This window comes from Xenopus laevis, chromosome 8L (assembly GCF_017654675.1).
Source record: "Xenopus laevis strain J_2021 chromosome 8L, Xenopus_laevis_v10.1, whole genome shotgun sequence".
NCBI lineage: Eukaryota > Metazoa > Chordata > Amphibia > Anura > Pipidae > Xenopus > Xenopus laevis.
The window spans coordinates 35,728,824-35,754,221 of record NC_054385.1 but is presented as its reverse complement, the minus strand read 5'-3'; the positions used below and the strand labels follow the sequence as shown (position 1 = coordinate 35,754,221).

Here is a 25,398-nt window from a genome sequence, read left to right as displayed (position 1 = left end):
CTGTTACCTAGCAACCAGCTATTCAGTGCAGTAGGAAGTGACACAGCAGCTAGTGAGTGGCTGGCAGGAAAAGGAAGTCACAGATACAAAAGAAGAGAGCCTGGCATAGAGAGCCGCATGGTGGACAGAGAAAGAGGCCAGAGAGCTGCTGGTGGGCTGAGAGGCTGCACCAAAAGTATTCATTTCTATTGGGCTGCCACAGGGAAGCCACATACTGTGCCTGGAAAGACAGAGAGTGTGAAAGGAATCCAGACTGGAGGAACAACCAGCAGGAGATTCCTATCTGAGCATCCAAAGGAGCTGGTAATCGCACTGTATGACTGAATGTACTGGACTCACCTGAAGAGAGCTCTAAAGTATCAAAGAGGATTTGTGAGTATCCTGTTTAAAGGGACAGTACCCTAAAGAGCGCTGAAGATAAACAGACTGTGTATTAAAGGACTTTGCCATTTTTCTTAGTTAGCTAGACAGATTGCGCTAGCAAGTCAGTTAGTGAGGCCCTATTGCCATCAGTTAGGGGTGCTGCCTGTATTAGGTGCCCCTTTATTTAGATAAACAGTTATTTAAGTTAACCAATACTGTGTGTGTGTTATTACTTATTCCTAGTATGGCCACCCGTAGGTGCATTTCCGGATCCCACTAGGTGGAGGCACTGCACTAGTAAGTACCAGGTACCCAGTCTCTCCCCATACCACTGCAGAGTGGCTCAGGTTTGTCCCGTGCCATTAGGTAAGCGCCAAACGTGGAGTGTAACGCAGTCAAAGGGGTGTCCAAAGGGTTACAGCAGTTTGAAGGAGCCCAAATGACACAGGGCTGGAACAAGAAATGTATTTAACAGGTACAGATACGGCTGATGATTTTGTAAGGACAATCAAATTTTGACGCATATACAGTGCCATGCTTATGGCCGGCACTACACAGTAATCAGATGAGTGTTGAGAGACCATGGGGCTGGTACAAAACTTCATACAGTGATGGAAAAGTTAAGAACATCTTATTCAAGCATCTCTCCTAACGACAGATTGTTTTGAGCAGTAACAGATCAGTCCTCAGGGTAGAGAACACATGAAAAATTACAGTTCACTTACTGGCCCTGACCTGCACCATGAGGACGTCTCTATGAGTGGCGCATAACATATATACAGTGAGTCAGTGGCCCACAGAATAAAGCCCATTCTTGCTGTTCTGATGACAGTGTTCTTGCTCCCTGCTCTGCTGCACCTCTTAATTCCTTCCCACCTTTGACCTACCTTTTAATTATAACAGCTCTTTCTTTATATAGAACTGGCTTCAGTCATTTCCCGTCAACTGTCTTGCACTTATGTGTCCCCTTGTTCCATATAGTAGGGCTTGTGTTAGCAGGGCCGGAACTAGGGGTAGGCAGAGGAGGTGCCGCCTAGGGTGCCATTATGGGAGGGAGCACACTTTTAAGGGGAATTTTTTGGTTTGCTTGACCTTTAATAGTTTTTCAATTTTATAAACTGCCTGTTCTTGCCCGTGATTCATACTGCGGGCAGAAGCACTTTCCACCTCCCTCTTGGCAGTTGCTGGCACAGGTACATATTGCTGGGCAATATCTTGGCTGCTGCTTGCACAGGTAAACAGATGATATGGGGCAGTATGATAATTTTTTTTCTGTTGCTGGCACAGATACATATTTGAGGCCAATATGATGGATTTTGGCTTCTGCTGGCACTTGTACATATTTGGGGGCAATTTTGTGGATAGTTTGGCTGCTGCTGGCACAGGTACAGATCGGGGGCAATATCAGGGATTGGCTGCTGCTGGCACAGGTACATGGGGCAATATGGTGGCTGTTGGCACAGGTACACAGATGTTTGGGGCAATATGATGGATTTTTGGCTCCTGCTGACCCAGGTACAATTTAGGGGCAATATGATGGATGTTTTGGCTTATGCTGGCACAGGTACATATTGGGGACTTGCGAGCAATCTGAGGGATTTAATGCCGTTGGCACAGGTACAAATGGGAGCAATATGATAGGTGTTGGCACAGGTACATGAGGCAACACAATGGCTGCGGGCACAGGGGGCAATATGAATGGTAAGGTGGGAAATGGTAATGCAGGACTGGGTGGAGGGCACTGATTGAAGCCCTTGCCTAGGGTGCCAAAATACCTTGGCCCGGCCCTGGGTGTTAGACTCTCTGTCCATGGGTGTATATGATTGCATTTGCAAATGAGGCACTGTCTTATGCATTCCTTAAGTTATAATGGATTTAATTTTGCCCAGTATTCATGGTAACTGACACTAAACAAATAAAAAATATTGTTCTTTATTGATCTATTTTTAGTATTTGGGGTTTGCCTCCATGGGGTGGGTGGAATGCAATTACTTATCCCCTGTGTTGCTGTGTAGTGGAAAGCATAAACTGCTCCACATGGCCAAATATATATATATTTTTTTTATTTTTATTTTTTGTTTTTAAACATCTGCCAGGGGATGTTGGAAATGATTGGACATCACTCATCATATCACCTATTAGGGGCATTTATATGTAACTCCAGATACAGACAAGTGCAGCTCTTTGCTCTCTGTAAAGGGAGACTTGACTTTAAAGGACCAGTAACATAATAATTTTTTTTGGGGGGGAAAAAAAACACCAACACAAATTAAATTTTAAAATAGCAAAGCCTTTATTAAAGAATAACTTACAGAAAGTCCACTTCCTGTCCTCTTCAGAAACGGCGAAAAGGCGACAATCCATCCTGCAGCAATCGATTTCTCCTCCCTGGCTTTTCAAGTGACAGCATGCGGCTTCTTCTCCTCCTTGATTTGGGGCCCAGCAGATTCTCAAGAAAGAAGACACCCTGGCTTCCGTGGGTTCGCTGTGTCACCTGCTTTGCAAGGAAGGGTCACTGTTGTGCAGGAGCATGGCTGTCTGCTCAGGGGCAGCCATACGCGGGAACGGAGTCTCTGAAGGCACAAGGGAAATCCACAGCCGGCCCCAGCCCTCCCCTCTGTCCTCTTCCCTCTGACGAGGAGCCGCCGCTGGGGAAGCTGCGCACAATGCTGCCAGTAAAGACACATGCGCTCGTGCTCTATAGGCAGCTCTCTATGTTTCTTCATGGGGGAGACTCTGTTCCTGCGTATGGCTGCCCCTGTGGAAGCTAATGGGGAGCCCACCGACATTGCCTTCCTCTGTGGCAGTCCCTTACGGTACATGAACACACGCGCTGTCAGTAGAATATGGGAGAAGATATCGAGCGCCGCACAATGGATCGTCGTCTCCTTTCTGAAGAGGACAGGAAGCAGAGTTTCTGTAAGTTATTTCTTAATAAAGGCTTTGCTATTTTAAATTTTAATTTGTATTGGTGTTTTTATTTAGTTCTATACTAACAAAGTTTTTTTTAAATTTTTTTGATGTTACTGGTCCTTTAAGCTTCACTTAATGGCTGAATTAGTTATTGCAGTATATGTACCATATGTCACATGTTAGATATGTACTTACTATAGCAAATGTGTTTTATGTAACATAGTATTGAAAAAAGACACACGTTATCAAGTTTAACCTTTAAGTCTATATATAACCTGCCTAACTGCCAGTTGATCCAGAGCAAGGCAAAGAACTCTATTTGAAGCCTCTCCAATTTGCCTCAGAGGAGGAAAAAAATCCCTGGATCAACTTGTACTATGAGCTATCTTCCATAACCCTGTATTCCCTCACTTGCTAAACACCATCCAACCCCTTCTTAAAGCTATCTAATGTATCAGCCCTTACGACTGATTCAGGGAGAGAATTCCACATCTGGCTCTGCTTAACATTGATTTCCCTCTAATTAATAGACTCCGTTTATCAGAAAACTAGATACAACTCTTGCTTACTCTATTCACTTGACACAGTTTACCCTGTTGCTTGTTATATCCTACAGACTTGTAGCAATCAGCCCCGTCCACCCATTTTCCCACACAGGGAGCCCACCCTCCTTCCCACCACTTTATCCACATAGGGAGCCTGCCCTCCCCTTTACCCACACAGGGAGCCTTGTGTACAAGAGGCATTCGTGTTCTCTCTGGGGATTTTGCAGTTTGTGATCTACTAAAAAAGTAAGCAAATATTGATACACAAAACATAATTACAGTCTGCAACAGTAACACAAAATAATCTAAAGAATAGGTAAAATGTTTATTCTCTTCAGAGTGACAGACAAGATTTTTCCAGGTTGGCATTTAAATGACACAGTAAATGGTCACTAGGGTTTCTAGTGGATGTTGTTCACTTAAGTAAAATAAAAATAAAAGCTTTTGTTTACAGGAAACAATAAAAAGGCAGATGCTAAATGTATTTTTTCCCTAAGCATATAAAATAGACAGAGCCTGTTCTTCTCCTTCCATGGGGCAAAGCTGAGAAGTGACCTTTACCAGGGGAAACAAAAAGCTGCATCCGGAAATTTTAAGGGCTGAATTTCTCTTCTGTTAATGAAAATTATAATGTAATGGGCTCAATTCTGCTTTGTTATCAGTAATGCCTTCCCCCCTTGCTCCAGTTTGAACACAGGAGAAGTAAGGGTAGGGTGAATGAAAGTCTCCCTAAACTAACTCCAATGAATTTCCTACAAACACAGACCAGAGATATTTAAATGGTATAGGCATTTTATTTGTCCTGTCAGGTATTCTGGAAGATATGAAAGCTGTGTCAGACAAAGAGTTTTCTCTACCAGAGAATCTACACCAGGGGGAAAATACCAATCCACTTCCTTCTGTGCCCGAAATCACTTTGACAGGCACAACATCTGCCTGTGCACAGACTGGGTGGATTTCATCATGGATTTTCTGTGCATTTTCACCGTCTGTACACTAGCAGCTAGATGATCTGCCTGTCAATGCACAGTGATTTCGGGCGAGGAAGGATTTTCTCCCCCAGTGTAGTTTTGATTTGTAGAGAAAACGCTGCTTCTGACATATATAAGCCAGTGCATTTATAGGAATCGTAGCATTGCTCAGAGAGCTCTTTTAAACACTTTTTTTTTTTCATTCAAAGCTATTAAGCTGTTTTTAATCTTCTTATATAATGAATTTTGAAACAACAGCGCCACCAGGTCAGCTTTTAAACTGGGAGAACATTTCAGAAAATATGGAAAACAGAAATGATCTGATGCTTCTCTGCTCCTGAAAGAAATCCAAATCCTTACATTTCCTTTCTCGTGTCTTTCTAGGACAGAACAACAATTCTCTGGGTTTTTTTCTGATCATAATCTCACTAGCTGTACAACTGGAAAACTGGCCACTAGATGACACAATTGTTACATTTATTATTTAAATAGCTTTTGAAACAAACAAAAAATGATAAACTCCCCTGGATGGAGTTTTGTTGTTGGGGGACTGGAGTGTATAACATTTGACAAAACACTCCACAGGCAGATGGCACTTCTGGACACCTGGTCAATGGGATGAGCTGTGAGCTGGAGCGGTCGTTTTTTCTGAAATCCTACTGTATATCATTTGATCTAGGACCTTACTTCATGAAATATATTTGGTGCAAGAAATGGAAATCTTTAAGGCATGTTTACATTATAAATTCCCCGTTGTTTCAGGATTGCTGTACTGTAACGGTTGTGATGCCATTTGTCCTGCTTGGTTCCCTGCCAGAGTAGAGCCCAGTACAATTGAGCACAGATTTACTTGGCATTGTAACACTGCATATTCCCCCATGGGATTATTCAGTGATAGAGCAAAGTTATATTTATTCATCCCGGCACATGTAAGGACTTTTTAGTATTGCTTGCAAGGGGACAGGGCTGTTTTCCCTCTTGACCTATATACACTGATGTCGTATATGTAATTACATCTATGTTATCATTTTTTCTCTGCATTGGCAGCATCCTACTCAGTCAGGTTTTTACCTATTCCAGAATCAGTATAAAACAAAACCCTGTACTGGAATGGAAAAGTAAGACTGTGTTTGCTGTCAAGAAAATGTTAACTTTTTGTAGTTACAATTTTGCATTGATCAGTAAAGAAAAGTGTATTTATTATTTTACTATTGCCATTTACATCATGGTAGCCATTGTAACCTCTCTATTTAACTCAGGCAAGGTTTTGTTGAGACATTGGGCATTACAAGAGTAAATACTTGGTATGCATTTACATTCCATGTAGGTGACAATGCATAGTGCATAGTGATCAGAGAGATTTGAATGTGGGTTCAGTACATGAATAATGAAACATTGCTTTATGTTTGCACTAGACATTTGTGGGTAACCAGAATTTCCAGGTATATTTGTGCCGAGGGAATCAGTCCATTTGTGTATACCTATACCTCTCTAGTGCACATTAGCTGTCCATATTGACACACCAGGCTTCAGTTTAACATAACATGCCTGTGGGCTAGAAAGGGGCTATGGAGAGAACGTTTACTTTGTCTGCTGGAGGGAGCTGTTGCTAAAGCATTGTGTTTAATAGGCATAGTTTGGGGCAGGGTCGATCCCGTTCTACCGGTAGATCCCATTAATGTTCCTGGTAGACTGCGACCGTTCATAGAGGAGAGGACGTGGAACACTAATAGCGTCGACAGCATACCTCCCAACTGTCCCGTGACCCAATTTTTCGGTGCCTGTCCTGCCGTCCCGGAATGTTTGTAGAGATGTCCCGGATTGTTGTAGAGATGTCCTGTGGAGTTCTGGTCATCTTTGGATATTTATGGCTTCTTCCGGAGATCTTCTTCTCTTCGAGTCTTCGGCTCTTTCCGGCACTTCGGGTTAGAGCAGCTCCATCTGACATGTTTTCTGACCCCCAATTTGAAGTAGTCAGTGAGACGATCGGATGCCACTGTGCTTGTGCTATTCTGGCTTCTGCTACTGTAGTGTAGGCTTGGGTGAACAAACACTGCTGCTGCTGGCTGCTAATCTTCTCTGCTAGGCAACTGAACTCTGCACTTGTTCTCTACTTGGTGAGTGACCCCCCTAAAGCTGCCTTTAGGTACTTTTATAGAAAGTATGGCCCCGTGTGACACTAAATACTTTTCAAGAATGCACAATATTATTTTTTAGAACTTATATTTGTAAATGTACCAACCTGTACTAAAACCTGCCTATGCAGGCCATACTGAGAATCATTCATTGACTTTGATAAGTAGTAGACAGACTGATGTGCAGCACTTTGAGAACAAACTTTCTTCAAGCACAGCACAGAAAGTGCAATTGTAAACAGGGGTAGATATATATATATATATATATATATATATATATATATATATATATATATATATATATATAAATTAAGAAGGATTATATTGATTCCTTTCCTCTTAAGTTCCCTTTTGGAATCAAATTAGATTAGTTGCATTTAATTAAATTAAATAGTTCAATTAAATTAGTTAGATTTGAGTGACCATCCGGAATGGTGTAGATTTGGTGATCAGTACGGACACTCCTGATGAGAAGGGAGAACATGTATTGTAGTAACACAAGCCCACCCAAGGGCAGGTGAGCACCAACACCTAACTTCCCTGTAGGCAGGTCTTGTGCAATAAATATGATTTTGGCACTGGATTTTTTATCATATCCATGACTTTTGACATTGTCATTTAACACCACGTTCCATGTAACAGTTTTGTACACATCGCCCTAGGGTATAATTGTGCATTAGGTTCTCTCTTTACCATGTCTGACACTTACCTGACTCTTACAAGGAGACAGCTCATACTTAAAAATGTTGCCACTTGGGTAAGAAACCCAAACCACCATACATGGGTAAAGCTATGACCTGGGCTCAGAGTGAGTTTTTTTTTGGGCTACAGGCTGCTTATAGGCATAACCCTTTTTGCATGAGGGCATGTCTGAGAACACTTACCTGACTCTTAAAAGGAGACAGCTAATACTTGTTCTATCATTTGGGACCCTGTTGGACACCGGATCACACCTATTTGATTAGACTTGTTAGCCATGTAATTTTCTATATAGACATCGGAGGGCTGCAGCTCTACTACATGTGCAACACAGTTTCTGTCATCATGTGCCAGTCCAGCAACAAGGAAGATGGGGGTGTCACTTTTTTATGCTTAGGGAGCAGCCCTCAAAATGCAGTTCTGAGTAACAGATCATTATAAAAATCAGGGACACTTCTAAATATAAGTGTATGGGCTGCATTGATTGCAAACATATTATAATTAAATATAATCAGTGCAGCCTGAATAGCTATGAGATTTCCTGAGGTTTCACATGATATAAAAATAGTAGAGTTCCAATCCTACAGTTAATTATTCCTTTGGTTTTTCCAGCTCAGCTGAAGTAAATGCTTGTGGTGATGACTGGCCCCAAAGCTGGCCTGATGTGGCTTTCACTATGCTGCCCCCTCACCCCTTTGTGTTACATTTACAGAGCTTATCTGCTGACGTTCTGTTTCCCCAAGTCAAATGGCTGCATAGTAACCCTACACGGACAGGTATAAACTTTGTACACACAGGCATCTTCTTATCAGCCCAATGAATATTGTTTTGTGAATTTTATCCTTCACTGATATTGTTTCAGGGGTTGAAGTAAGGGAAGACAAGAGCCAGTTTGCTCATGTGCATTATAGTTCCTAAGGTGTGGCACCTGACAAGCCAGACTATGTAGGGAAAATTAGTTCTGTTCCTCAAATATGGCTACTGGATTTTGTAATATCCCTTTGCACTGATTTGTTTTGTTCATTTTTAATAGGATTACTCTTACTTGTGAACGATGAAGTATCAGTATTCTATTAAACTCTGGTTTTGGGTTTATATTATTACTGATTTTTTTCCTTTCCCTCCAGCTTTGTGATGTGTTTTCCAGCGGGTGCACTTAGTATACATGACATGATAGGGAATGGTGCAAGAATAAGCATTATACACAGAATCTCCAGTCTGTTAGCCCAGGGTGAGTATGTTTGTTGGAAAAGCCAATCGCACAGAAGAACTGTATCTCTTACCCACAAGTACTGATCATGTTCTTTATTGCAGATTTGATCCATTCTCTCACTCCCTCTATATGTTACCATTGCCAAATGAGACAATTACCAAGAATAAAAACATACACACAGTGGCTTTGTTGTTAATCTGTGAAATCACAGTTTTATTAGTAATAGAAATGTAGCTTTTTGATCCTGAGGAAGGCAAAAACCCTTTTCAGAAGCATGGACTGATCTGCTTCACTAGAGGGAAAAATTCCTTCCTGACTCCTTAACGGCAATCGGATTTGCTCCCAGGATCAATGTGCCATATTGAATTAAGGGAAGCAGGGTGAGGGAAACAGAAAGGAATATGGCAGCATAAACAGGGGCACCGTTAAGCTGCTAGGTGAATACTGCATTCCACTTCATTCCAGGGGACCTCAGGCAGCCTGTAGACCCGGCTTCTACAGACTGAGGGATGGAGTGAAAAGGAATGCAGGATCTACAGAGTGGCTTAAAGGTGCACCAGTGTATAAAACCATATTTTGGGAGAAAGAGAAGACACCACTTGGGGATATGCAGTAAAAATAAGGGAAATAGAAAGCAATAAGGAGGCATACACAGGAGTGCCTTAAGCTGCTCAGTGAATACTGCATTCCGCTTCATTCCATGGGACCTTAGGCAGCCTGCAGACCCAGCTTTTACAGTCTGAGGGATAGAGTGAAAAGGAATGCAGGATCTACATAGTGGCTTAAAGGTGCACCAGTGTATATAATCATATTTTGGGAAAAAAGAGATGGCACCACTGGGGGACATGCAGTTAAAACAAGGGGAATAAAAAGCAATATGGAAGCATACACAGGAGTGCCTTAAGCTGCTAGGTGAATACTGCATTCCGCTTCATTCCATGGGACCCAAGGAATACTGCAGACCCGGCTTCTACAGTCTTAGGAATGGAGTGAAAAGGAATGCAGGATCTACAGATTGGCTTAAAGGTGCAACTGTGTATAAAAACATATTTTGGGAAAAAAGAGATGGCAGCGCTGGGGGAAATGCAGTTAAAACAAGGGGAATAATAAGCAATATGGAAGCATACACAGGAGTGCCTTAAGCTGCTAGGTGAATACTGCATTCCTTTTCATTCCATGGGACCCCAGGCAGCCTGCAGACCCGGCTTCTACATTCAGAGGGATGGAGTGAAAAGGAATGCAGAATTTACCGAGTGGCTTAACAGTTTTCCTGGTTATGATGCCATATTTTGGTAGAAGTTGGCGGTACCTCTGATGGACCTGCAGTTAGTATAGGTGGGGCACTGCTGAAGATATTGCATTGGAGTAAAAGAGAGGCACTGCTGGTTAGGGAAACAGAAAGGATATGGCTGCATACACATAAGCACCATAAGACTGCTTGGTAATAGCTCCATTCTATTCCATTAGATCCCAGTCAGCTTACAGATCCCGGCTTCTGCAGGCTGATGGATGGAATGAAAAGGAATGCATCTACTGAGTGACTTAAGGGTGCTTCTGTTTATGATGCCATATTTTGGTTGATGGAGGAAGTACCACAGGAGGATCTGCAATGGCAGGGGAGGCACTGTTGGAGGAACTGTGGTGGGTGGCAGGAGACACACTGCTGGTAGTATTGCAGTGTAATAAGAGGAGGCCCTACCGGTATAAGTAGAAGGAAGGGCATACATTGTTGATTGAATTGCAGCAGATGGAAGTTGAGGCATCACTGTTGTAATTATGGTGGATAGAAGGAGATGCATTGTTACTGAAACTGCAGCAGCATAAATGGAAGGCAATAGAGATAGAAACATAAGGGATAGAGGAAAAGGCACTGGTGGAATTGGGGTATTCTTACTTGAAAACCGAATCGATGGAGCTGACGGTTGGTGCCTTTTCTGAACGCAGCCTGTAAAAGCCAAATAAAATAACTTCAAACTTAATGCACATTTTTTTCATCTTAACTAGTGGTATTCCTGTAGAAACCCTATAACACTTATTGGCACGTTAATCACAATTCTAGCATTGTTCTACTCAGTGCCCCTTCACCGATAACACAAGGAATCTTAATACAGAATTACAGTCTTCTCGGGGATCAATATTCCCATAGAATCCATTTCTCCCTGCATCTACCTAGTGTACCTTCTTCTCATAACCAGCTCTGCTCTGACCCATACCCCTGCAACCATAACGTAAGGAATGCGAATGCTAGAGATTTCTTCATCTGATTTGTGCTACTTGTCTTTCTACTCAGGCCTTTTCTTACCCATCATCCCAGTAGGACTTAAAATGCTGAATAGTCAAAGTCCTGAAAGGCTTCTTCGATCTCTCTCGCCATTTCAGCAGGGGGTCCTTTGGGCTGCGTCAGATTTGCCGGCAGGTTGGTATACTTCTCATCAAAATATTTCACATCCTCCGGTCCATCCAGGCTGGGAATATACGGAGCCATTGCCTTCCTCTCAATTAATTCATCCCAGTCAATGTCCTGCAAAGTAACAAATGCTCGTTATTAGAGGTTCTTAAGAAAATGGGGATTTACGGCCATCATTAGAAGCTGAGGATAATATCTAAAGGTATAGCCCAGCGGATCCTAGAATTATTTGGACAATAGAGACAGGGGACTTACATGGAAGAAAGGATGTTCTGCTACATCTGCAGCATCTCCCGGGGTAGAACCCAGTCTCTCCTCTGCATTCTTCTTCAACAGCTACAAGAACAGAAAATAGCATTTACATGTACAGAAGGTTTAGGCAAACTCATGAGAATTAGAAAGTGGTCATTGTAATAAACATAAAGTGTAACACTACTTACCTCTGATATAAAGCTTAATGCTCCAGAGTCCATGGATGTGGGATAGCATGGTTCATCCTCCACAATGGAATCATAGAGGAAGTCCCTGTCATATCCAGTGAAGGGTCTCTGAAATGGTTTATGGGAATTTATTAGGAGGCCAGGCTTTTTTTAATACCGAGTGTTTTATGCGGTTAGATAAATAACAGCAAATATATTTCTTTCTGTGTACTTCCAGCATAACTGGCCATTGGTGCTTTTTGCTTACCTTCCCGAGGAGCATTTCATATACGATTACACCAAGAGCCCACCAGTCGACGGCTCTTGTATACTCCTCCTCCATCACTACTTCCGGTGCCATATAAGCGGGACTCCCGACCATGGTGTTGGTGCGGTCTCCGTATCCGATGCCTTGATTAAAAAGACAAATTGTAAGTGTTTTTTATGAAGGTGTTTAGGCCAGAGTATGCCCTAAATGAGTCCCCTTTTCTCTGGGTAAATATACAAGGCCCTCCTTACCGGTTTTGCCCATTCCAAAATCTGCAACTTTTATGTATCCATCTTCGTCCATTAGGAGATTTCCCGGTTTTAAATCTCTGTTTTGAAACAAAAGTAAGATATTATGATACATTGAAACTGCTGTAATAAGCCAAGTACAACAAATCCTTTATTCCCTCAGATGTCCAATTAGTGGCTTTCAACCTGAAGCTGTCCTGCTACTAAATTGCACAAGCTACAAACCCCAGGTTGTACTCACTACTAAAGGTATCTACCCCTCTATTAACTCTTACCTGTGGATGACATCCTTGGTGTGTATGCCTTCAAGACCGAGCGTTATACATGCAGCATAGAACCTGCAAAGATAAGGAAAATAGTACATTTGGTCATTATATGCTGCATCCATATAGGAATCTTAATATTTAGTGTAGCATAACAATCTCCCAGTTCTATCATCCTCCCCAAGTCTTCAGTCTCCTGTAACTCTGGGATGTTATGTATAAAAGTAATTTATTCATACTTGGTTGTCGCTAGGTCGAAGTGGCCACTCTTCTGCAGGTGACTTCTTAGGCTGCCTCCTGGCACAAACTCCATGAGAAAGAACAGCAGGTAGTTGGTGTTGAAAGTTGCATATAAATCCACTATGAAGTTGTGTGGATTCACCAATTGCCCGATTTCCTTCTCTGCTATAATGCTGAAAGATGAAAGAGAAAATGACTTCAGCATAGTGTAAAATACAATGGTAGCAACAGTGAAAGGAAGAGACGTGAGAAAGAAAAGTATAGAAAAGATTGTGAGATAGAACGTGCTAAATAAAAGGCCTATCAGATTTTGGAATCATCTCCATAAACTCACTCTTCTATTTCTTTGGTGGAGTCTATGTTCTCCTTCTTCAGAACTTTCAGGGCACAGTACATTTTTGCCGGTTGATACTCTACAAGAAGAACCTGAAATAAGAGAGTGGATTTAGTGTCATTGTTACCTTATATGTGCAGCTAAATATCCAAGTCCTAATTAAAGACTGAATCAATTACCTTTCCAAAACTTCCCCTGCCTAAAACATTAATCCGCCGAAAGTCTCTTGGTGCGAAACTGCTGAACTGTAGCACCCTGAAAGGAAATAAACAGGAATTGTGTTTTGTGCAGCTTGAAAAACATTTATTTATTTATATATATATATATATATATATATATATATATATATATATATATATATATATATATAATGTCTGTATCAATTTATAGTGTCTTACTGTGTACTTTCAGCCTCCTCTGATGGTGTCTCTTCTTCCTTGCAGCACTCTGGTTTTGGAATATAATCCTTGGGGCCCTGGAATATTTCATCTTCATTCACTGGAACATCGCTATTGGGATTGGTTAATTGAGGTAAAAGATCATTATAATGCAATTGTACAATTAATAGTAGAAAGCAGGCTAAACTGTGGCCTCATATATAAAATGCCATCTTACTTTTCCTCCTCTCTCTCAGGCTGTTGTAGCTCAGGGTTGACAGATTCTGCCTCTTCAGCTTCTTCAGCTGCAGGTAAGTCACTATAAAAATGTATTAAAATTATTTATTAAAATGTTATTTCTCGTATTTGATGAAAGTATGGGGCAGGAATTTAATTTGGCCTCTGAGAAACTCCAAAAAATCCTTACCTGTCTGATGGCACCTGTGGCTGTTCTACCTCTGGCACAGGTTCTTCAGCAGAATCATCCTGTTGATGCTGCATCAAATAAGGGACAAATATGCAATTAATGAATGTGGTGATGAAAAGGGCAATGATTGTGTTCAGTGCAAGAAATGAATTACATCAGTGTAATGTACTCACTTGGGAGGAATCATTGGCGGGTTCTGAAATAACTTGAACCTCAGGCTCAGTGACCTCTGTTGGGCATTCTACACCAATCTCTCCAGTATTCTCTGTTGTCTCCTGTACTGCTTCTGAAAAAAGAGAACATATGAGAGATATAAGGATGTGATGTTATGATGACACACAGGTTCCCACATAATGGCAATAGGAAAGAGGTCAGAGACTGTTATATCTTACCCGGAGCATTCTCTTCTTCCCTCCACTGCGCAATCTCCTCATTCAGCTTGTGGAGAGAGGTGTAAAGGTCTTTCACCTTTTTCTCGCTGCTGCTCCTCAGCTCCTTTACCCGGGCTCTAGTCTTCCTGTCCTTGGTGACACTGAACATCTTTTCCGCCCCTGCTGCTATCCGCATTTCTTTCTGTATGTTAATTAGCAGCTCCTTCTTCATATCTAAAAAATACTTACCCATACTTACCGAGGGCCCCAAAAATTCAAAAGACTGACTGATGTCAACAGTCTATAGAGATTGGAAAAAAATTAGGAAAAAATATTAAGCTCTTGAAATTCTACCAAACTATAATTAGTATTGTACAACTAAACTAAAATTATATTTGTGAAGAACGTCAGAGAAATGTGATAAAAATATTTATTGTAAGCTGAGGCAATTCTCTTTGCATTGACAGTTCCCTTTTATTTTATCAGGTATGAAACCGAAGAACAGCTTTATATTTCCATCTGCCTTACCTCAGTATGCCGGTGCCGACATGAGATGCCACACACTTTGGCGCCCATCTTGAAACTCCTGTAGAAGAAAAGAAAGGTTGGTATAAGTCACTGCTTTAGTGGAGATAAAGAATACAAATATGTGTAGCTGCTGGTAAATGACAAGCTGAAGACAAGCACCTCTCTGTAACCTCACAGCTATACACCTGAGCAGGTAGGGAAAGGAAAGCTGATGTGGGAAAAGTGCTAATATTATGATCATATCACACTTCTTATCCCCATTGGTTTAAACCGGACTAGTCAGAGCAACCAATCATTTCACAGCTGCCATTGTTAATGTCAGAAATGTATGTTTAAATGTTATACATTACTGCAATTGGCAATGCATGCCAGTGTATGACCCCCTCATTGATTTACTTTGGAGTTAGAATGATTAGCATTGCTATTTTAAAAGTATAATGTCAATATGGAACTCCCACAGCCAATAGTGATAACTTACACATTATAGAGGGGGAATGATGTCAATAAGAGGTAGTTAGAATTGTATTGCTTATAATATCATGATCAGGGCTGGCTTGTGTCAAGACAACAGATCCCATCATGCACCTCATATTAATGAAGGGATCATCTTAATGCTCCCATATAAGCCTCTTCTCCCTGTATGTACCCTGTGTGCCTGCTTCCCATAAGCAGCTCTGTTCTGATTAGTGTCCCTGCACCATAATATAAGACATAGCAAATGGAGTTAATAAAACAGACAGAAAGTCATTTTTTTACTTGCATGATATTGGATTAGTGGGTTTAATATTGGAAAAGTGGCTGTTAAACCTGTTAAAGGTATGCTTACATATCAAGAAAGAAAGAGTGAGAATAGGAATCCTCTAATTAAAAAACTGTTGTTTTACATCACTTTAGGGCTGTGGAACATGGGGGCATTTGTCCCCTAACTAAACCATTGATTTGTGGGCAATCTGGCCTAAATACTAGAAGTACAGAAGCAGAAGGCAGTTTCCAGAGATAATGGTGGATCCCCTCATGTGTTTTACATGCAGAATTCTACAGGTTAGTTAAGAGAGACATTTTTGGGAAATATTTAAAAATACTAGAATCAGTTATTGCACACTTATTGCGAGTGGCGATGAGTCAAGTGCAGAGACATAAAATATCTAATAATAAAGTTTGCCTTAAGGACCAAGGATTATGTTAAATAATGTGCATCAAGCTTCTGTGCAATAAATATTTCAGAAACTTTACCATAATTATTAAGTAAAATGAGATCATGAAACAATGACACATTTTCAGTAAGTAAAAAAGAACTGTTTAAATATTCTCTTTTTAATGGAGCCATACAACCCAAAAAATTGGGGATTAAGGCACTAGTTTGTTTCTAACAATAGTATTTGTCCCCCCCCAAATGGACACTTACTTAAGGCAAGATTTCGGTACAAAGTGGTGCTATCATTTTCACATTGTGATCTTGTTACTGGGGTCATTATTTATTTTTAGGCCATCTACTATTCATCTCCCAATGTTATTTCCAAACTGCTTTGTGGTTGTTAGGGTAATTAAGCCCTAGCAACCAAACAACAGCTATCACTCCAAGTTTGGGAGTGATCATACAAAATATCAAGAAATTGGTCCATTTTTAAACTCTTTCGAATTCCCATCTCCCTTTCTGTTTTAATTCTGTCCCTAGATGGCCAGTTAGATTGCCAGTCTGGCCTGCAGAAAACTACCCTGGGTAGGTGCACTTCATTTTTTTTAAGAAGACAAGCACAGGCCTGGGAAAGAGATGTGGGACATTACAAATTGCCCCCCCTCCTGAATTTAGGGCAGGTTTGCTGTAAAAGAAATCATAAACTTTATCAATTGGATTTGCAAGAATAGCTCTTACCTCAGTTGTTAGATGATGATGTTAAAAAAAGCAAAAAAAAAGCAAAAAAAAAACCAAATGCCTGAGATGTTCTTGGCTTTTGGCCAAAATAGAGGGGCCGGCACAAGGCCGGGGTACCCCAGAGGGTCTCCCTCTTTAGATACTGGCTCTCCTTATATCTGTTCAGAAAAGAATATTAAAATCTGAACTAAGTAGATGCCAGTATAAAAATAATCCAAAAAGCGTTGGTAATTTGCCAAAAAATTAGCAATCCGCCCACTGTAGCAATCTGTATAGGGAAGAGAATAAATTGACAAATTAGTTTCAAGAAAAAATGCATTTAACATGTAATATTTCCTATAAAATATAGAGGAAAGCAGAGATCTGCCCATTTAACCCTACACAGGCACTTTATACAATACAGTACCTCACAGCAGCCAATCAGAAATGAGCATTGGTATAGTGAGAATTAATACATAGTACATAAGATCACTGGCCAGGTGCATATTTCCCAGTGTTCATCTTTGCCTACCCCCTGCTAGGAAGCATTTAAGGAATAGCAATTATTATTATAATCAATACTGCCCCTACCATGTACCCTGTTGCCCCCCACAGCCGGGACATTTGAAGGGAAAGGGCATGAGACATGAAAGGAAGAAACATTGCTATGTATTCCATTAAATTCATGTTAAGGTTGTTATATCAGAACAGGTTAGATACCTGGGGCAGAAGGGCAAAACTCTATGGAGCCTGTTAATACTGGGCATACAAATAAAGTAATTATAGTGAGGCACAGGGGTCCCCGTATGTTATCTGGGCTCCAAATCCTGGGTCTGTGTCTCCCAATCAGCACTAAGATTCACGGCTTCTCCAAAGCAAATTTTAGGATAACATTCTCTAAAATCAGTAAGAGGAACAACATTCACTAGTCTGGGTGGGCATCACCCAACTATTCCCCCCCCCCTTTTTTTAACTAAAATAAGGGTTATTGGTCAAAAAATTCTCACATTTACCACTCCAACGGACCAAACCAACTGTCAAATCCCTACGGGTAAAGTCTCCTCTCATCTCTGTTCTTAGACCATGAGATTTATAAATAAATGTTGTCGTATAATACGGTTGGTACATAAGAGCAGGGGCTGAGGTGCAAAACTCTAAGAAGCTTGTCAATACTGGGCATAAAAATAAGTATTTGATCATGAGGCACAGGTGTCCCCAAATGCTACCTTCTTATGGGGTTGCTTTAGAAAACATGTACATTTGCTATCAGCCCCTGTATAACTGCCAAATCCTGAGTCTGTGTCTCCCAATCAGCACTAAGATTCACGGCTTCTCCAAATTCCATTTTAGGGGAAAATTCTCTAAAATCAGTAAGCGGATCAACATCCGCTTGTCTGTCCCCCCCTTATTTTACTAAAATAAGGGTTATTGGTCAAAAAATCTCTCACATTTACCACTCCAACCAACCAACAGACCAAACCAACTGTCAAATCCCTGGGGGAAAGTCACCTCTCATCTCTGCACTAAGATTAAAGGCATCTCCAAATCCCATTTTAGGGGAAAATTCTCTAAAATCAGTAAGAGAATCAACATCCGCTTGTCTGTCCCCCAACTATTCCCCCCCCCCCCATTATTTTACTAAAATAAGGGTTATTGGTCAAGAAATCTCTCACATTTATCAGTCACCACTCAACCAACAGACCAAACCAACTGTCAAATCCCTATGGGTAAAGTCTCCTCTCATCTCTGCTCTCAAACCATGAGACTTATAAATAAATGTTTTTGTGTAAAAGGAAGAAGCATTGCTATTTATTCCATTAAATTCAGTTACATGTTAAGGCTGGTACATAAGAGCAGGGCAGATACCCAAGGGGCTGAGGTGCAAAACTCTAAGGAGCTTCTTAATACTGGGCATAAAAATAAGTATTTTACCATGAGGCACAGGGGTCCCCAAGTGCTACCTTCTGATGGAGTTACTGTAGAAAACATGTAAATTTGCTGTCAGCCCTGTATAGCTGCCAAATCCTGAGTCTGTGTCTCCCAACCAGCACAAAGATTAAAGGCGTCTCCAAAGCCCATTTTAGGGGAAAATTTTCTAAACTGACTAAAATCAGTGAGAGGATCAATATATGTTAGTCTGGGGGTGTCACCCAACTATTTCCCCTCTTTTCTGATTAAAATAATCATTATTTGGCAAAGAATATCTCCCAGAGGGAATATACACTTACCACTCACCACGATGGAAACCAACGGACTGAACCAACTGCCACAGCCCTGGAGTGAAGTCAACTCTGTTTCCTGCTCTTAAAGGGGAAGTGTACCCTGTAAGGAAGGTTCATAAGAGTAAGGTTCATATGGCATTTATTTCCGCTTAGATGTGCAGTACATACATATCTTACCTACCTATTGAGTCAGTGCAGTTACTGTGCTGCCATATCTTTTTGATCCATAAATTCTTCAGCCATGGATTCAATCACTGCTGCTGCTCCAGTTGTTTTTGATTCATAAAACTTTATTTCCCTTTTAATTGTGCCCTGCAGAGGCTCATTGGTCAGACAACAGAACCATGGGGACACAGGAAAGTACAGAGGGCATGGGAGAGATTAGTTTGTGAACCTTCCTTTATGTGCCATCTTGCTCCCAAAAACTGTTTCTATTACCGTGATCCATAAGAATTTATGGAAGGTTCACAGAATGGCAGTAAAAATGATTTGGGAAGGGATGATGTCTGAGGAGGACTTTGTGGAGGAGGCCAAGATGCTTCTATAAATAGGACTGATCATATATATAATCTGATAATTTGCCCAAGCCCTGTAACCCATAGCAACTAGTGATGTATTTGTGACCATCACCTGTCCATATCCTGTTTTTTTAATACCTTCAGAACCTATAAAACTGTTTTTTTTTGTTTTGTTTTTTATTCTCCTGTGACCCAAACATAGTTTTCTCTATTTCTCCAATAGGCTGCTTGCAACTGCCTGGTGGAGGAATCATTGGTCATCAAGGTTTCAGATTTTGGTGTGGCCAGGTAAGTGCAACTAATTTTAGGTTCAGAAGCCACCATAATGAGACAATTCCAAGCTCCACCATAAATTTCTGTATAAAGCAGCGGTTGTCATACTTTATTAATACAAGCCTCACTTGAAGATCCTCTTCCGGCTTCTTTTTTCATCTCGCGGCTGCGCATGCACATTAGAGTGAAATGCCGAACTTTAACTAAAAAGTCGGCTTTTCCATGCTACTGCTCATGCGTCTGCCACGGGAAATTTAAAGAATGAAGAAGCCGGAAGAGAAGCACTTCTTGGTGTTTGCTGGAATAACCTCTGGCCGGAGCAGTTTTCTGCTGATTGCAGCACTGGCCCGGGGTTTCAGGTAAGTAAATACATTCACTTGGGGTGAGCTAGGAACTGTTTTTTTTGTCTTGTTACATTGATTGAAGTTTTGCCCTCCTCTTATGGTTGACTTAATAATACTAAATAGCCTGTATCTTATTTACTGGCCTATATAGTTGATGATCCAGGCTGTGAAACCTTATAATACACTAAGCTGATGGTGAAATATTGCAGGCAGTGAAAGCAACTTGTCCAGACTCTTTGTTGTAGGACATTTTTACAGTTTTCACGAGTTGTACATGTACAAACGAGGCGTTCACCTTAAAATTGTATTTTATCAGTGGTGTTCTAAGACACTGCGTTTGGTTTTCATGTTTAAGAGACACTGCAGACTAACATGAACTTTAAAGGGGAAGGAAACCTAGTCGGCGCAAACCCCCCACCCCCCCTCCCATTTTTTGCCCACCCTCCCTCCTCCCCCCTGGCCTACCCGTCCCGCTGGGCAAATGCCCCTAACTTGTTACTTACCCTTCTGCGCAGGTCCAGTCCAGGGAGTTCACCGACGCCATCTTCTTCCACGCAATCTTCTTCCTGCTGTGAACGGCGCATGCGCAGTAGGAGCATTTTGCCGGTATGATCTACTGCACATGCGCGTGACTGTTGGCGCATGCGCAGTAGATCCGTACCGGCGAAATGATCCTACTGCGCATGCGCCAAAACGCCGTTCACAGCAGGAAGAAGATCGCGTGGAAGAAGATGTCGTCGGTGAACTCCCTGGACTGGACCTGCGCAGAAGGGTAAGTAACAAGTTCGGGGCATTTGCCCAGCGGGACGGGTAGGCCAGGGGGGAGGAAGGAGGGTGGGCAACAAACGGGAGGGGGGGTGGGGGGTTTGCGCCGACTAGGTTTCCTTCCCCTTTAAGTATGATGTAGTGAGTGTCTCCATTTGTTTAGTTGTTTTTTTTGTTCCTTGGGTTTTTGAAAATATGTTTTTCACTGCAGTTTTTACGTTTGGAAGTTGAATAGCAACTTGGTAGTGGGGATATTGTGTAGTAATGTGCAGGTCATGAATTTCCCAACCCGTCCCCTCTAAATCCAGGTCCAAGCCAGCCTTAGGTTGAAAAGCTACCTGCACCATCAGAGGGGGGGTGGCCTTGGCACAACCCTATGCCACAATTGATTGGCAGTAGGACAGGGAGGCTAAGTGTATCACACTCTTATGCCAGGGCACACTGGGCTCATTCTCAGCCTGCGGATAAACACAAAATTCCTGTGTCATGTAGTTTGTCCACAGTTACCCACACACTAGTGATCATGATCAGGTTCAGCTGAAACCTGTGAGACCTGCAGGTTTGGAGCAACAAGGTGAGTCCAAGGTTCAGGCAGGACAATCTTTAAGCAGGGCCCCTCCTCTTCGGTAGTTGATTACATCCATATTTTAATTTTCAGAGTGGAATTTATAAGTAAAAGAGACCTGCAGGCTGGTTTGGGTTGGGAAGTAGAGGGTTACAATTGGTATTTGGGTTTAACATTTTCTGACCCTCTCATCACTGCCACACCTTCAGTCCAGCTCCATTCAGTATTCTGCCAGCCTGTGTATCACTATTGCCTGCATTGTGCTAAAAGGTCATTATAAGGTAGACACTCCCCATGTTTTTCTGTAACCTTATAGACTGCCCATTAAACAGCACTTCACCGGGCACAGATCCAGTAGCCAACCAGTATTTTCAAGAAGATACCGATGCCTAAATAACAAGAATATAATAATTTAACCTCATAATCCATTTACCTATTGCTTAATGGCTTTTTGAAATAGAACCAGGTTGTGAATAAGCAGAATAAGAAGCCTAATGATTTGAAGCCAGTAAGAATGAAACTGTAGGATGAAATGAAGAGCAAGTGGCATTTATTCCAGTCTTTTCCATTATATGAAAAAAACAGCTTTACTGTCTGAGGGGCCTTAAAACCTTCAGTAAAGGGCTTTTAATTGGCTAATGGTGACGTAAGTAGTGACTTAAAACACCGGGCCCTCCTTCACATGTTGGGAGCCTTGCTGTCACAAAGTTCTAGACCTTCTGAAATAGGCATCCATAAAGGGGGGCACGTGACCCCCCAGTTGTTTCCTCACAAACAGGGCAAGAGCAAGTGCCCTGTAATGGAGTTTAAGACGCCACCTCTCTCTCTCTCTCTCTCTCTCTCTCTCTCTCTCTCCAGATATCACTGCAGAAATTTCGGCCTGGCACCAGCTTTATACAAGTTACTTTGTTACTTTTCAGAGCCCCACCCTGAACACATAATGCCATTACATGGTGTACATGGTTAGTTTATTGCAAGGTGAATATTGTATAACCACATGTATTTACTGAGTCTCTGATACAGGGTCAAATTGGGCCGGCGGGGCACCAGAAAAAAACCCGGTGGGCCCCAGGCTCTTGTGGGCTCCGCCGGGCCCAGGTCCACACCCACAAGTGGCTCTTAATGGTGCGACCCCCTTTGTCGGAGGTCGTGGAAGAAAACTTTGTGCATGCACACAGATGCAGCACTGCAAGGAGGTCCGGAGGGGGCCCTGGGGCAGTAGTCGCGGTGGGCCCCGGGCCCCCCAGTCCGACCCTGGTCTGATACATCCAGACACAAATAAGCACAGTAAGAGAATGTAAACTTTGCAATAAACCTGTTTTATCCCTTTGCTTTACTAGCCAATCTTTTTGCAAAGCCCATAGAAACTTGTTATCATAGAAGATTTGTAACTTGAGTGCCACACTATAGATTTTACTATCTACGGCATTTGATGGGTAAATGATTCATTGTTAAAGTCCAATATGAAGCCAACTGTGATTGTAAGTTCCACTGGGGCAGGGACCAACATGAATCTTTGAAAGGCAAAAGGTGGCCATACATGTGCAGATGTGCTTGTTTGGAGTGGATCTTGCCCCAATATGCCCACATTGAGTGGCTGATCTGATTGTAGGACCTAGGGCCCAACTACTGGATCACTATATCAAGAATGCAGGTGGTCAGTTCATTGATGCAGTCCTTATTCTGATGGAATTTTTATACCTGCCTGGTCGACATCTGGCCGATTTTCAGGGGTAGCCCGTTGGAGGGCCCCATACATTGGCCAATAAGCTGCCGACTTGATTCTGTGTCTGAAAATCAGCCTGCTGCAATATACAGGCCAAGTATCGGCCCAACTTGCACATTGACAGCATCCTGTCCTGTCTGCACCTGGAATAATTGTGTTGTCCTAGGTGCAGTCACATACGGCTGATTTCGGTGAATAAACCCATTTAGGGGCTTATTCATTCTTGCGATGAAATCCGCCATATGTGCCTGCACCCAGGCTGACACAATGGTTCCGGGTGCAGGCACGACAGGATGCCAATGCCCCAAAGGTGCCGTTATTTCAGCAAGCTGATTTTCAGTCCTGTCTGGTATTAAACCTAAAGTGAATAAATATGATGCCAGCTTTCAAGTTGGGGTCACAGACCCTATCTAAAAAAAAACACAAATGATCTACCAGGCTACAACATTGTTATTGCTACTTTTTATTACTCCTCTTTCTATTCAGGCCCTCTCCTATTCATATTCCAGTGTCTTATTCAAATCAATGCATGGTTGCTAGGCTAGTTTGGACCCTAGCAACTGTATTGCTGATTACAAACTGGAGAGCTGCTGAACAAAAAGCTAAATAATTTAATTTAAAATTCTATTCAAATAATAAAACATGTGAACCAATTACAAATGGTCTCAGAATATCACTCTTCAGTCTCTGCATCGTATTAAAGATTGATTTAAAGGGGTTGTTCACCTTTGAGTTAACTTTTAGTAAGATGTAGAGAGAAATTCTGAGACAATTTGCAATTGGTTTTCATTTTTTATTATTTGTGGTTTTTGAGTTATTTTGCTTTTTATTCAGAAGTTCTCCAGTTTGCAATGTCAGCAAACGGGTTGCTAGGGTCCAAATTACCTTAGCAACCATGCATTGATTTGAATGTGAATATGGAATATTAACAGGAGAGGCCTGAATAGAAAGATGAGTAATAAAAATTAGCAATAACAATAATTTTGTAGCCTTAAAGAACATTTGATTTTAGATGGGGTCAGTGACCCCCATTTGAAAGCTGGAAAGAGTCATAAAAAGAAGGCAAATAGTTCAAAAACTATACAAAATAAATAATGAAGACCAATTGAAAAGTTGCTCAGAATTGGCTATTCTAGAACATACAAAAAGTTAACTTAAAGGTGAACTACCCCTTTAATGGTGAACAACCCCTTTAAAATATTTTCCCAGCACAACAGTGTGTAGGATTTGTTACTCTGTTTATTGAGACACTTGGTCAAGGGTGTCAGAACATTCGCAGGTGACTAACAGTGGGGTTGCCCCCCTGGGATACTGGGAGCAATGGCAGAGGTATTGTCTATGTGCAAATCAGTTAGTGTAAGGTTTGATCTCCTAGATACACTTCAAAGAAAAGCTTGAAGGTCAGCTGAGGTTCAATTTGAAGTGAAAATAGATTTGCTGCCCTGGATATTATTGAGATTGTGAATGGTTGATGCACCTGTCTTTCTAAACGTATGTGCTAGGGGGAACTTTAACTGACAATCACTTTAGTGGCTCTAACAGCCATGTTTGCCTGTTTCACCGACCACCATTCTTCTAACCCCATTGCAGCTCTGAGGTTTATGTTACATACAAATGTGTTTAGCACATCTACCGTCAAACCCCTAAGCATTGTGGTCACTGATCTTTGGTGGCAGTTTGATTGTCCCAACTTAACAAAAAATGGCACAAGCAAATATCAAGTAGACAAAAATGCTCAGGGCTGATTAAAATTGAATGGCCAAGGAAGGCTGCTCTGCACTTACCTACAACTAGTTACATCTTCTTGCAGATTTATAAAAGAATGCTATGTGCTCTGTTGTTAATCCTGCATATCTGTCTCAGAGAAATGTAATGTTTATTGGGGAGCCCCATAAATATGCTTGGGATAAGCAACTATGCACTTACCTTCACAGTTTTGTTCCATCTCTGAAATATCATTATACAGAACACACGGTCATTTGCCTTAGTGTTTGCATACAGGGGCGTAACTTCAGACCAAGCAGACCCTGCGGCTGCAGAGGGGCCCAGGAGATATAGGGGCCCCATGAGGCATTAATTCATATACAATTTAAATACATGTTAATAAAACTGGTCAACCTGGGGGCCCAGTAATATCTTGTTACTCCACTATTTGATTACATTTTTTTTTTTAAAGGATCCCTCTTTGTGTGCACAATATATTGAAATAATCTATAAACTAACTACATTACAATGAAGGTGACTAATAAAATAATGCAATATTATAATAAAGGTTATATCAACAGATACAAATAAGTATGTGTGCCCACAGAATCCAGAAATGCTTTGACCATCTGCTTTCAGCTTACTACAACTAAGCCTAGCTCTAGTCATATAGCAAGGGAAAAAAGGAAAAGCAAAAACACAGACGCA

At 41.5% G+C, this 25,398-nt stretch overlaps 1 protein-coding gene and 1 long non-coding RNA gene across 4 annotated transcripts; one reads left to right on the top strand and one right to left on the bottom strand.

Moving 5' to 3' along the window:
* The first annotated feature begins 7,261 nt into the window (after window positions 1-7,261).
* LOC108717813 lies at window positions 7,262-22,591 on the top strand. Of its 3 annotated transcripts, XR_005963340.1 has the most exons (9): window positions 7,262-8,857; window positions 11,130-11,255; window positions 11,904-12,096; window positions 12,345-12,430; window positions 13,462-13,549; window positions 13,653-13,706; window positions 14,680-14,797; window positions 19,537-19,601; window positions 22,119-22,591. It is a non-coding gene; the product is annotated as an uncharacterized LOC108717813 (long non-coding RNA). The 3 variants fall into 3 exon arrangements; XR_005963338.1 differs by having other exon boundaries at window positions 11,904-12,430; XR_005963339.1 differs by lacking the exon at window positions 12,345-12,430 and having other exon boundaries at window positions 7,264-8,857.
* LOC108717810 (serine/threonine-protein kinase N2) lies at window positions 13,716-14,774 on the bottom strand. Its single transcript, XM_018265171.2, has 2 exons — window positions 14,722-14,774; window positions 13,716-14,494 (listed from the first exon to the last, which is right to left on the bottom strand). The coding sequence occupies exons 1-2, from the start codon at window positions 14,767-14,769 to the stop codon at window positions 14,204-14,206; spliced, it is 339 nt and encodes a 112-aa protein (XP_018120660.2). The 5' UTR covers window positions 14,770-14,774; the 3' UTR covers window positions 13,716-14,203.
* Window positions 22,592-25,398: the final 2,807 nt, after the last annotated feature.

Coding starts and splice junctions, on each gene's coding strand:
- LOC108717810 (XM_018265171.2), bottom strand. CDS start 14,769: ATGGGCGCCAAAGTGTGTGGCATCTCATGTCGGCACCGGCATACTGAG. Junction 14,495..14,721: donor GTCGGCACCGGCATACTGAG/GTAAGGCAGATG, acceptor CAATCTCTATAG/ACTGTTGACATCAGTCAGTC.